Genomic DNA, 11,850 nt, shown 5'->3' with positions numbered 1-11,850 from the left:
TGCTAAATTTTATAGTTCCTTGGGTTGTATTTGAACGATGGCAGATGTTTTCGAATCCCGAGTTAATGAAACTAGCAACTGAAAGTATGAAGAATATGAAACCTGAGGATGTGAAACTTGCAGCAGAGCAGCTAAAACATACTAAGCATGAAGATATTGCTGAGTTGACTGAGAAGATGGCCAATGCTTCACCTGAAGAGCTTGCATCTCTCCGGATGCGTGCGGAAGCTCAAATCTCTTACCAAATTAGTGCAGCTGAGATGCTAAAGAAACAGGTATCAAATTTCTTCCCTAAATTCTATCTAAACGTATTGTGAAAGAATAAATGGAGGATCCTAGCGATTTTTGTCTTGTGGTTTATCTACATGAGAATTGTCTCCGGTCCCCTCCTGATGCAGTAAAGCAAATCAACCGAAAGAAGTTGCATCTAATGATGTAACATACATTGTTTTGTCACGAAATGAGAAATCTTATCAAATATCTCAGCCAGTAGGCATTAAATTTTAAACTTAATTGATGAACCAATTGTAGAAATATTTATTGAATTAGAGGGCATGGTAAGCCACGTATGTGCTCTTTTTAAGATGATTGTACTCTATTTGAATGTGTGGATTTTTGGTTTGCATGAGTACTTACTGAATGTACGCCATTGACAATATAGCCTAATTTGTAATTGAACTTGAAAAGATTCGGTCATGTGAATTGTCCCCATAAAGTTTGTCAAGTAATGACTTCAAATTCAATTGAAAATGAATCATGACAAAAGACAAAGAAGTTTTATGCTCATATTAATGTAAAATCCCTTCCATGAGGAAGTCCTTAAGATTTCGGATTTGGTGAAGTCTATAAGAATTCTAAGGTTTAACCAATGAGAAACTTCCAAACCATCTTTGTAGCAGACAGCATCAGATATGTAGTCATTCGGCAACTTTATCACCACTTGGGAAGAGCCAATCCATTAGAAAAATCCCACCTATGCCTTGATATGAAACGTCAATGTCCAACTCTCAAGTCAAAGCAACATAAATTCTGCTTGGAAACTTCCAAACCATCTTTGTAGCAGACAGCATCAGATATGTAGTCATTCGGCAACTCTATCACCACTTGGGAAGAGCCAATCCATTAGAAAAACCCCAACTATGCATTGATATGAAACGTCAATGTCCAACCCTCAAGTCAAAGCAACATAAATTTTGCTTTTATGTCATCTTGTTACCCTTTTTCATTAAGCGGGAGAGGATGTGGTGGAAATTCACTTTGTGTAGTCTATAATTGGACTCCAAGTGTTGGAGGACTCACCCTATCCACCATAGAGGTCTCACACAAATACATTTTATAGACGGAAGATGCCTTAATCATGATTTATCTTAGCTTCAGGGATGCGATGGACTGGTTCATGGGAAATAAGGTGGCTTAGTACCTGTGGGACTGGGAAAGAAAGGATAGATAACTATGACCGACAAGATAGTTATGAATTTCAAACACTATTTAAGGTAATCTTTTCTGAAAAGTATGCATTTGTGTCACTTAATGGTGACTTAGCAAGCAGAGCACTGCGCATCAACAAATGGCTACTTTTTTTTACTATATAATGGAAGTTATCTGCTTAACCCTGACTATGATTTTTTTTTTTCATTCAACTTGTGAGGATAAACCTATGTAGTCATTCTGTAGGTTTTGCTGCCGTTAAAAAATTGCAAGCATGCCAATATATATTTTTGTACGTGTTGCTTCTTTTCGTTATGTATCGAAATAGAGTTATTTGTTTCAAGCACCACACTTGTGATATTAACTTTGAGCCCCATTCATAATTCTTATATAAAAAGACAAAACAAAAGAGTGAAAGAATGATAATTCCTTCTTCTGTTTTTGCTATGGTAATACATTAATCAATGTTATTTTATTCTTAGATATTTCATTAACATGCAAAAAATTTTTTCTTAACTCAAATTTACCATTCATGAGTGAAAGGGTTATCTTGATTAAATATATTCCTTGAAAGAATTTGTGACTCTAACACCTAGAAATAAATGAATTGCATTTAACAGAAATGTTGGTCTTTACTATTTTCTTGGTTCTTTCTTTTTTTGGAATTGTGGAATCATGGTTCCATTTTTTCTATATAAAGCATAAGTTTTATTTTTCTTTTTTACTTTCGATTAATAGTGATTACAGTGCATTGAAACAAGTATTTTGAATAATTTTGTAACTATAATTTTTTTTTCTTAGTTAGGTTACCATTTTGTCCTCTAGATGTTTTGTTATCACAACTTTTTAACTGTTCATTTTGGTTTTGCATCAGTCTTTATTGACTTGCTTCACTGTAAAGGTGGACTTCATTTGAACTTGTCTTTTCAAGTACACTGAAATGTAAAAAAGTTTAAAAAAAATGTAAACAATTCTTTTGTTTGGACATAATTTCGTTTGTGTATCTACAAAAATCTTAACTATGTTCAAAATAAGATTTTAAATATTAGTTTTCATCATTTAATGTATTCTTAATTATTTCTTAACTATATGCCAACGAAAGGATATGTAAATATTCTATTAAACGCTTATATGATATATTTTATGTTAATTTTTTACTTTCAAGCAAATATAACACTGTTATTTTTGGTTTAGATTAATTGAATTTAAATATCTAAATAGTCCCTTGACTATTCATGTGCGGCTGATTTAATTCCAAAGTATCACATATCTCTAAATCCCAAACAAAACTCATCTATAACAATGACAAATGAATGTAACTGGTTTCAGTTTCATTTACCTTGCAAATTTTGACAAGCCAACGGCCATCTTTAGGTGATGCCTCTAATATTTTCCCCATCCTTTTCATTCATTGTTTATCTACCATTGCCTTTAGTTGATGCATATCATGAACCAAATAATAATTCTCTACTTTTACTTAACAACGATGCATTCTTTCTTGAGTTAGCTCTTATAGATTTAGAAAATCTATGGTTGCCATGCTCATTTTTTCTTGTAAAATAGACCAGTTCCTATTGCACTTGGTACTTTGAATTGAGTGCTGAAGTGATGTGTTTCAATAGATGCCTTTTTTGTTAAGTTTAGCATGAAGCTAGCATAGTTAGTGACTACCATTATTAAATGCTTCATATTACTAATGCACCCATGGAAAGTATTTTCTCGACCAAATTTTTTGAATGATGTTTTGACCATTAAATCGACCCTGCAAATTTCATTATGTACAAATATTTGATGTTATGTTCCTGCTCGGGATTCCCTTTCATGTTGACCATGCTTGTTATCTATATTATCCAACCATTCTTGTTGTAGGTGGGCAATGGTAGTAAATATATATTGTGCCCTGACTTGCTAATAGCCATGTATAATGAGCGAAACATCAAATATGCATCTCTGTAGTAACATCCATGTAAGAAAACTATGATTTGTTGTTCAAGAAATTTGATACTTTGAAAGATCTTAGGGGGCATATTACGGTATTTGATAGCTACCAAATTTGGGGAAGCAGTTTTCTAAGAAGTAGACTCACTTCTTTTGGTTATCTTGGAAGTTAACGAGGGTTCCTATTTGTCCTAGTAACATTTATCTTGCTTTATTCGTAACGAGAAACTTATTGTGATCTTGCCTTTAACCAAAATCATCTTTAGTTATTTATTTTCCTTTTTTCTATTTCATCTTTGTGACTGTCAATGCCTGATATACTTTCTTTTCATATCTTCCAACCTTTCTCTAATGCTTTTTCTTCTTGGGACGCACATTCAATATATCACCACATCTTTTCCTCTATTGCCTTTATTCGGTGTTTGCATGCTTTCCTTGCTTTTATAGTGCCTCAAATGACGTGATTTACGTTGGTGGAAGCTTTGAGGCACTTTATTTGGGGAAGTTGTTTGTGTGCAGAAGAAAATGTTGAAGTGGTAAAACAATTGCAAAGATTATAGTTATGTGAATGTCATTAAGGGTGTTCGATTGCACACCTTTTCTAATACATAAATCAACTGATTGGGGCACATATTGGCCAAATACAAATGAATGTTGTTTTTTTTTTTTGCTTAGTTTCATCATTGTTTATGTTTGGTCTTTGCTCATTAATATTTGAAACATCTCTTTTTGTGTTCAGGTTAGTATTGTTTTACTTTTGCAAATATACGCGAACTCAAACCAACATATCAATTAAAAATTAATTTTTTAATTTGAATGCAAAAAAAAAGGATAAAGAATCAAACTAAATGCGTCACCATACAAACACGATGCATAAAACCATATGCATCTACTACACCAGCGATATATTTTTGCATTATTTTCAAAAAAATCATTATGCATATTTATTATGTAATAACAGTTGGGGTGTCAATTTAGGTTAGCGGGTTAGGTTCGGGTCCAACCAAAAAATGACCTGACCTGAATAGAGTCAACTCAAACCTGACTCGAATAATAAAAGGGTCAAAAACTAAGACCCGAATCCAACCCGAATCTGAGTTTGACCTGCCGACCTGAACCCAACCCAAACTTTCGTGCTTATTCAGGTCTTGTTTGAGTTTTCATGCTCAACCCGAACCCAACCCGAATAACAAACAAGTCGAATACTCTGACCCGAACCCAATTCGAAAAATTTTTGGGTCAACCCTAATCTGGATTTTTCGAGTCGAATTTGATTCGTTTTGATGTGTCGGATCAATTTTTGACACCCCTTTAAGTAACAGATATCTTAATGAGTTTTTAATGGGGCCTAGTAAGGATTTAAGCCTAAATATTGAGTTCATGCTCAAATTTTAAGAAAAGAACGAACCAAACATGAACTACTCAACAAATTGAACATGAGTTGTTCACAAACATTAAGATGATTGGAAAAGGATAGTGGTGGGCATGATATTTTACTTGAAAGTTGGCTTAGTGTGGGGTTGGGAGGCCTGCTAGAAGATGAGGTGGCAAATATCGACAGAACGAGATATTTACCTTGTATGGTTGGTTGTGCTTGTGAAATGGAGGTTTAGGTTTTACCAAAAAAAAAAAAAAAACACTGACCTAAGAAGATATTTGGTCTGGTTAACTGACAGAATTTTCAATGTTAGTAATGGTCATTTGACGCATGATCAGTTGGTTATGCCCATCTTGAAAGAACACCTCTTACCTTAGTAAGACTTGCTTTTGAGATTTTATGTAATGTTTCTTCACATTTTGTTAGGTTCAGGTACATTACATTGTCTATTAAGGTAACATGGTGCTTTCTGGAATTTGTTTTACTCTTGAGAAAGAAGCTTTTTCATTTTCATTCCTAAAAAAGATAAACATGGTGCTTCATATATTCACATTTTCACCTTCATTCCTAGAAAATGCTTTTTTTCATCTACTACTGACTCTGGCTGATCACTATGTCAACTATACGCCTGTGTATATATTCAGGCTCGCTCAATGCACCTATGCCCGCACAGATGAGTTTCATACAATTTTATGGAGATATGTGTTAGTTACCTTAACAGTTAGTCAATTTTCTTCTGAAATGACTGTAGTTTGTGAACCTCTTAATCCATATTCTTTCCTAATAATGAGAAAAGCTTGCAATCTTGTCTGTGCCATTGACTAGTTATTTTTTTCATTTTTTTTTGTGTTGCTTTGGTTTTATATACATTCATTTTCTGATTCTTTTCTAAGTATTGAACTTTTTCCTACTTTTCAATGCTTCTATTTTCTTGTGTTGATCATACAAATCATTATTTTTTTCTCCTTCTCAGGGGAATGAGCTTCATGCCAACATGGAGTATCATGAGGCAGCTAATAAGTATTTACGAGTAAGTTGTACTGTATTTAAATATTTGCTTTTCTATTGCTTCATATTTCGAGTCTTATATATCATAAAAATTAGTTCACTTTAATAAATCAACCATTAGGCCAAAGGCAATTTAAAAGGCATCCCCTCAACCAAATCAAGCACTCTGAAGTTGCAATGCTCTCTTAACCTCATGTCATGCTACTTGAAGACAATGCAATATGAGGATTGCGTGATGGAAGGCTCAGAGGTGTGCTTTGTGACATCCTTACCCTCCAATTGTTTATATTCATGATAGATGAAGCAATTATTGATCATAAAGTACTGTTATCTCATTTACTTCTCATTATTTTTCAGAAAACTGCATGAAGGTTCCTAAGTATTTGGTTCTTGTTAGTATGTACAAAATCAAATTTTCTAATTACTACGTCTTAGGTCTTGGAACCTTGGTTGCGGGCTTCTTTTATGATTTATGAACAAAAAAACACAAGTATGTTTGTTTGTGACACCATAGAGGCATTTGTTAGCACAAATCAACATAAAACCTGGCTGAAGCTTGAATGTCTTGGATTTAGATTTCTCACTCTTTCTATGTAAGTTCTTTCTATTTCTAACTAGAACTAGGCATGGTAATGGCACATGTGATTTTTAATTGATCCAATTTAGTTTAGGAAAGCAGTCAAGAAGCATTGTCAAAAATGTCTTCTGCTACTATCTTATCTGCTAAAATTTCAAAATTCTTCTTTTCTTAGATTATTACATCTCTATCAGATGATTTTACTGTCAGATATTTTTACTCTAGTCTCTAGAGCATGGACTATATAGAATTGATCATAAAGAAATATTTGAACTATGATTCATTCCTATTATTCATACCTCAGAGCTGGATTAAAAAAAAAAAAAAGATAAAAAGGCCTTTTCTAAATCAAACAATTTTTTCCTTCATACTTATGAAAATTTAATTGCATGTGAATCATAGAAACTATTCTCAATGACTATTGTTGAATCATTTCTACCAGTTTATTTTTTATTTTTTTTTCATTTTGCTGTCTTCATGTTGACCAAACAATGGATTTTGTGATAATGACAGTAATCTCCAAAAGTAGTTGTTCGTGATTTGGTTGAGAAGTTCTGACTGTGATGCTGGATCATGAAGGAATTTCGGACTAGAAATAGAATGGGAGAATGTGGTGTGATGTTAAAGATGACGAAGTGAAAGGAGTGTTCAATTTTAGTGAGAATTACAGGGAGCCGTGAGTGCATGATTTAGGCAAAGGGAATATGTGTGATTAATGACATGTAGTTCAAGCGATATAAGAGGGATTGGGGTATCGGTAATTTAGTGAGTATGAAAATGATTAGAGATTAAGGATGTTGAGAGAATGAGGGAGTATCATTTAGGAGGAGAGAATGACATCTGTTGATAATATGCCTACTGATTTAGAAAAGAGGGCAGTGGGTCGGTGACATGGTTTCGGAGAACGAGAGCGAAAGATAGGCGTTAAGAATGGATGATGAAGCGAGGTGTAAAGGGAGAAACATTGAGAATGGGGGAAAATAACCAAAGGAAGTGAGAGAAAATTAAGACAATTTTTTAAGACTTGATATCATGACTCAAACCCTTATTACTCTAATTGAGTTTCCTTGAAGAGTATTTTGTCCCCCTTAAATTGTGTTGGCCAATGCACTGGTCCTTCTCTTCTATTTCATTTTCTTATGTATATCTAACATTATTAAGTTTAAAACCTGCAGTATAAATTGCAATTATATGTTAGTAGGGTTGTAATAAAGCTAAGTCGAGTCGAGTATGTCAAGGATTTGACTAGACGTGATCGAATTATAAATTGTTTATGTTCAGTTCGAGCTTGAGCCATACCTTCATATATATGGTCATAATTGGCAGTTTAAAGCCTGTAGTATAAATTGCAATTATATGTTAGTTGGGTTGTAATCAAGCTAAGTCGAGTCGAGTAGGTCAAGGATTTGACTAGACGTGATCAAATTATAAGTTGTTCATGTTCAGTTCGAGCTTGAGCCAAACCTTCATATATATATATATATATGGTCTTAATTGACTTGCTTAAATTTTTTAATGATCATACTGTTTTGTATTTGGTTTGTTTATATTAGTTAAACAAACTAAAACTCGATTGACTACTTGATTTTTTATGTAAAATTTAAATTTTAATATGTACGTGATTTTTCATATAAAGTTATTAAACAAGCTAAAAAAACAAATGAGTATTTGATTTTTGATATATAATATATAACAAATGATTTTGCAAATCTAAATAAGCAATTGACTAAATTTTAAATTGACATCTAATTAGTATAGATTAATTAAAGAAAACAATATATAAGTTGCAAGCAAACTTCTTGGAATAAAATTACATAAATAAAAAAAAATAAGTATTAATAAACTAGTTCATTGAAATAAAAAAATAAGAATAAATTGCATTAAATTTATAGGCATATATATTTTTGATTATAATATGTATTTAATAATTAAATTCTAATTAATTAAATTTTATATAAATGACATCATAAAAGTATAATACATTTAGAAGTTGTTTGATGAACAACAAATGAGTTTGTTTGTGAACATTAACATGATTGAGTATTAATTGAGTTAAGTTCAGGTTGCTCATCAAGTATATTGTTTCATTTACAGTCCTGTTTGTTAGCTACAATTATCTACTAAATGGAACTAATTATGATCTCAGATTTTAAAAAATGACTCGAAGAATGTCAAAGCTCTCTATAGAAGAGGTCAAGCTTACAAGGAACTCGGTAAATTAGAGGCAAGTCTCTCTGCTATTTTTTGCTAGATTTGCTACCTTTTTTGATTCTCTATTAGAGTATTTAATGCTCATTGACCATGCGTTTTATTGGAAGGCCAATATCCAGTAACTTCTATTTTCATCAGGCTGCCGTGTCTGACTTGAGCGTGGCTTATAAAATTTCCCCAGAAGATGAGACTATTGCAGGCGTCTTAAGGTATAACGCTATTTACTAGAATTCCATCTCTCATATAGGAGGTAGCATATTCAGTTTTGCTATCACAATATTACATGTATGAAAAATTTCAGAGATGCTAAGGAGATTCTAATGAAGGATGGAGGTGCAAGTACATCACAAGGTTTTTTTTTTATCCTTATCCCTACCTTAAGTTCTTTGATTTTTTCTGCTATTTTATGATTCAACTCCACGGAATACGTTCGGGATGGATGGAAACCTTTAAAGAGTTTTTTATTCATATTCCTGCCAGGAGTTGTTATTGAGGAAATAGACGAAGTGGAAAGCAGAACAGTGCCATCAAATTGTCATAGTACAGCTGAATATTCTGTGATGCAGCCAGTTGAAGGCTGTGAATCCAACCCAAACGATGGATCTTATGGTGAAGTTTCTGCGGCAAATTCCGAAGCTTTAAGAACTTTGAAAGAAAATCCTGAAACCATCAGGTTTAAAAACTTATATGTAATGTTTTATTATTATTATTATTATTCTTAATAGTTTCTAAAACTTATATATTATTATTATTATTATTATTATTATTATTAGTTTCTAAAACTTATCACTGCACTGCTTTATTTTTGACTATATGGGTATCCTTACTGGCACTTTCTCCTGTGATTGTGAGAATATTCCAGGTTATTCCAGAAATATGTCTCAAACGCTGATGCAGAATCTATTTCTGCCATGGGTCTTGGTAAAATGTCTCCTGAAATGATTAGAACTGCCACAGATATGATTAGCAGCATGAAGGCTGAAGAGCTTCAGAAAATGCTTGAGGCTGCATCTTCACTGAAAGGAAATGGGTCGCCATTCTCTAACATGAATGGTCATGGCATGACTCCAGAAATGATTAGAATGGCTTCAGAAAAAATCAGTAGTATGCCTCCTGAAGAGCTCAAGAAGATGTATGAATTTTCATCCTCCTTTAATGGGAACAGCATGAAGGCTGCTTCTGTTTTCAACTCCCAGAGATCAGAAAGCGCCTCACAATCATCAGTTGCTACAGTTAATGCCACTGCAGGAACAAGAAATATCAGTGGACTGCCTTCAAGTAGTACTTCGAGTGCTCCACCAACTGATTTGCAGGAGGCCATGAGGAATTCTATGAAAGATCCGGCCATGCGGCAGGTTTGTTAGTTCGATCTTAATAGATGTTCTTGTCCTTGGATATCTTTATTTTTACAGCCATCTAGCCTTTTACCTTGTCCTTGGATATCTTTATTTTTACAGCCATCTAGTCTTTTACTGTTTTTTTTTTGCAAAAATTTACTTACAGATGTTTGCATCTATGGTGAAGAACATGAGTCCTGAAATGATGACTAGTATGAGTGAACAGTTTGGCATGAAGCTCTCCAAAGACGATGCAGCAAAAGCGCAACAGGCCATGGCTTCACTATCACCGGAAGACCTGGATAGAATGGTATGAAAGCTTCTATCATGTATAATTGTTTTACTCCGTATAAATGTTTCTTATTAGCTTCATATATTTGTTATTGCAATATTAATCAAGATTTTTAGATCTGGAACTAACATTGAACTTGTGGAAGGAAGCTTCAAAGGTTCAGCTGAGATCTAGTTGGAGAGTTTCGCCATGATGATATAAATATTATTAAAATATTATAGTATTTCTAATAATGATGATAAATAAATGATAACTCACACACACACACACAATAAACATACACACTTATATATGCATACTCATATATACTATGTAACATAAAATATACCTCACAATTCTTATGTATTACATATCTCACACCTAAAGTTTGATATTTACACTTATAATACATTGTTGTCGTAAACCTATGCACGAAAAAGTACATTTCACGTTTAAAAACATAATGATGGTGTTATGTTTTTGTGACATTAAAGATTTGAGTTGTATGCATGTAAATATGAATTTTTAGGATTTAGATACGTAAATATATGAGAATTGTGTGGTATGTATCTAAATGCTTCTAAAATATCATGTATGTACGTGATGAAGTCTAACAAATACTGGATTTCAACATCATCTCTATTATAATATCTAAACAAGCTTGTTCAACCGCATACAGTTTTATGGCTCTATCAATTTGGCTGCTGGTTTTTACATGTTAATCCCATTTCACCTGGAAATTTACTTTTTTAATCCGATTAAATTGTTTTGAAGGGCTAGTTCACGTTCCAACTGGTCTGACTAGTTCAACTGCTCCCATCTGGTCTAATTTTCGCGACCATAATATTATTGCCAGATGACGAATTTCAAATTACCCGCCTCGATCTCCATTTTTTCCTTTGTTTTAAGCCATTGAATCTGATTTATTCAGCATGCAAATTTTCAGATGCGATGGGCAGAGAGAGCACAGAAGGGATTCGAGATTGCGAAGAAGACTAAACACTGGCTCTTGGGAAGGCCTGGTATGCTACTTGCCATTGTCATGTTAGTCTTAGCCTTCCTTCTCCACCAACTGGGTTACATCGGTAGTTAAAAGCTGCAATTATACGCCAAAATGATGATACACTCACCTCATGAAAGAGAGCTTATAGCTTTATATCACAATATCTTCATATATTTTTATAAACCTGTGAAACGTACAACTCCTTTCATGGTAGTTTGCCTTTGAAGATCATAACAATTAACGGCAACTGACCTTGCTTCATCTACCGGCAAGGTTGTAGCAGAAGCATTCTTTTTGTTAACAAAATGTGTTGTATTATTTACTGCCTAGTAAAGTCATTGTTCTCCATTTTACGGATGTATAACTTATTTCGCATCTGTAATTTAGTTAATACATATATTCAAATGTTCCCTGCGTAGATTAAAGTTACAGAAAGTTTATTTGTAAAATTATATATTTTTTGATATCAGATAAATTAATTTAAATTAAATTGATAAACATTAAAGATCATGAAAGCTGTTCTAAGCTCTCTCTCTCTCTCTCTCTATTAACAATTATACCATCTTGGTATCATAAACCTATGCATAAAAAGATATATTTCACTTTTAAAAAGTTAGTAATTGTTATATATATATATGGTTTTAAGAATTTCTAGAACTTCTGTGGGAGAATGGGGAGAATCATGGGTTCATCTTCTTC

At 33.1% G+C, this 11,850-nt stretch overlaps 1 protein-coding gene across 1 annotated transcript in view; it reads left to right on the top strand.

The window, feature by feature from the left end:
* Window positions 1–11,567, top strand: part of LOC110019446 (outer envelope protein 61) — a 33,355-nt gene extending 21,788 nt beyond the window's left edge. Inside the window, exons 2-11 of the mRNA XM_020717105.1 lie at window positions 45–275; window positions 5,718–5,774; window positions 5,874–6,002; window positions 8,476–8,553; window positions 8,679–8,749; window positions 8,842–8,891; window positions 9,021–9,213; window positions 9,403–9,895; window positions 10,044–10,187; window positions 11,095–11,567. Of these exons, the coding sequence (XP_020572764.1) occupies window positions 45–275; window positions 5,718–5,774; window positions 5,874–6,002; window positions 8,476–8,553; window positions 8,679–8,749; window positions 8,842–8,891; window positions 9,021–9,213; window positions 9,403–9,895; window positions 10,044–10,187; window positions 11,095–11,241 (1,593 nt within the window). The 3' untranslated portion in view covers window positions 11,242–11,567. The remainder of the gene's footprint in view (window positions 1–44; window positions 276–5,717; window positions 5,775–5,873; window positions 6,003–8,475; window positions 8,554–8,678; window positions 8,750–8,841; window positions 8,892–9,020; window positions 9,214–9,402; window positions 9,896–10,043; window positions 10,188–11,094) is intronic.
* The last annotated feature ends 283 nt before the right edge of the window (window positions 11,568–11,850 follow it).

This window comes from Phalaenopsis equestris, unplaced genomic scaffold (genome assembly GCF_001263595.1).
Source record: "Phalaenopsis equestris unplaced genomic scaffold, ASM126359v1 Scaffold000055, whole genome shotgun sequence".
Classification (NCBI taxonomy): domain Eukaryota; kingdom Viridiplantae; phylum Streptophyta; class Magnoliopsida; order Asparagales; family Orchidaceae; genus Phalaenopsis; species Phalaenopsis equestris.
This window is presented reverse-complemented; position numbering and strand designations above follow the sequence as displayed.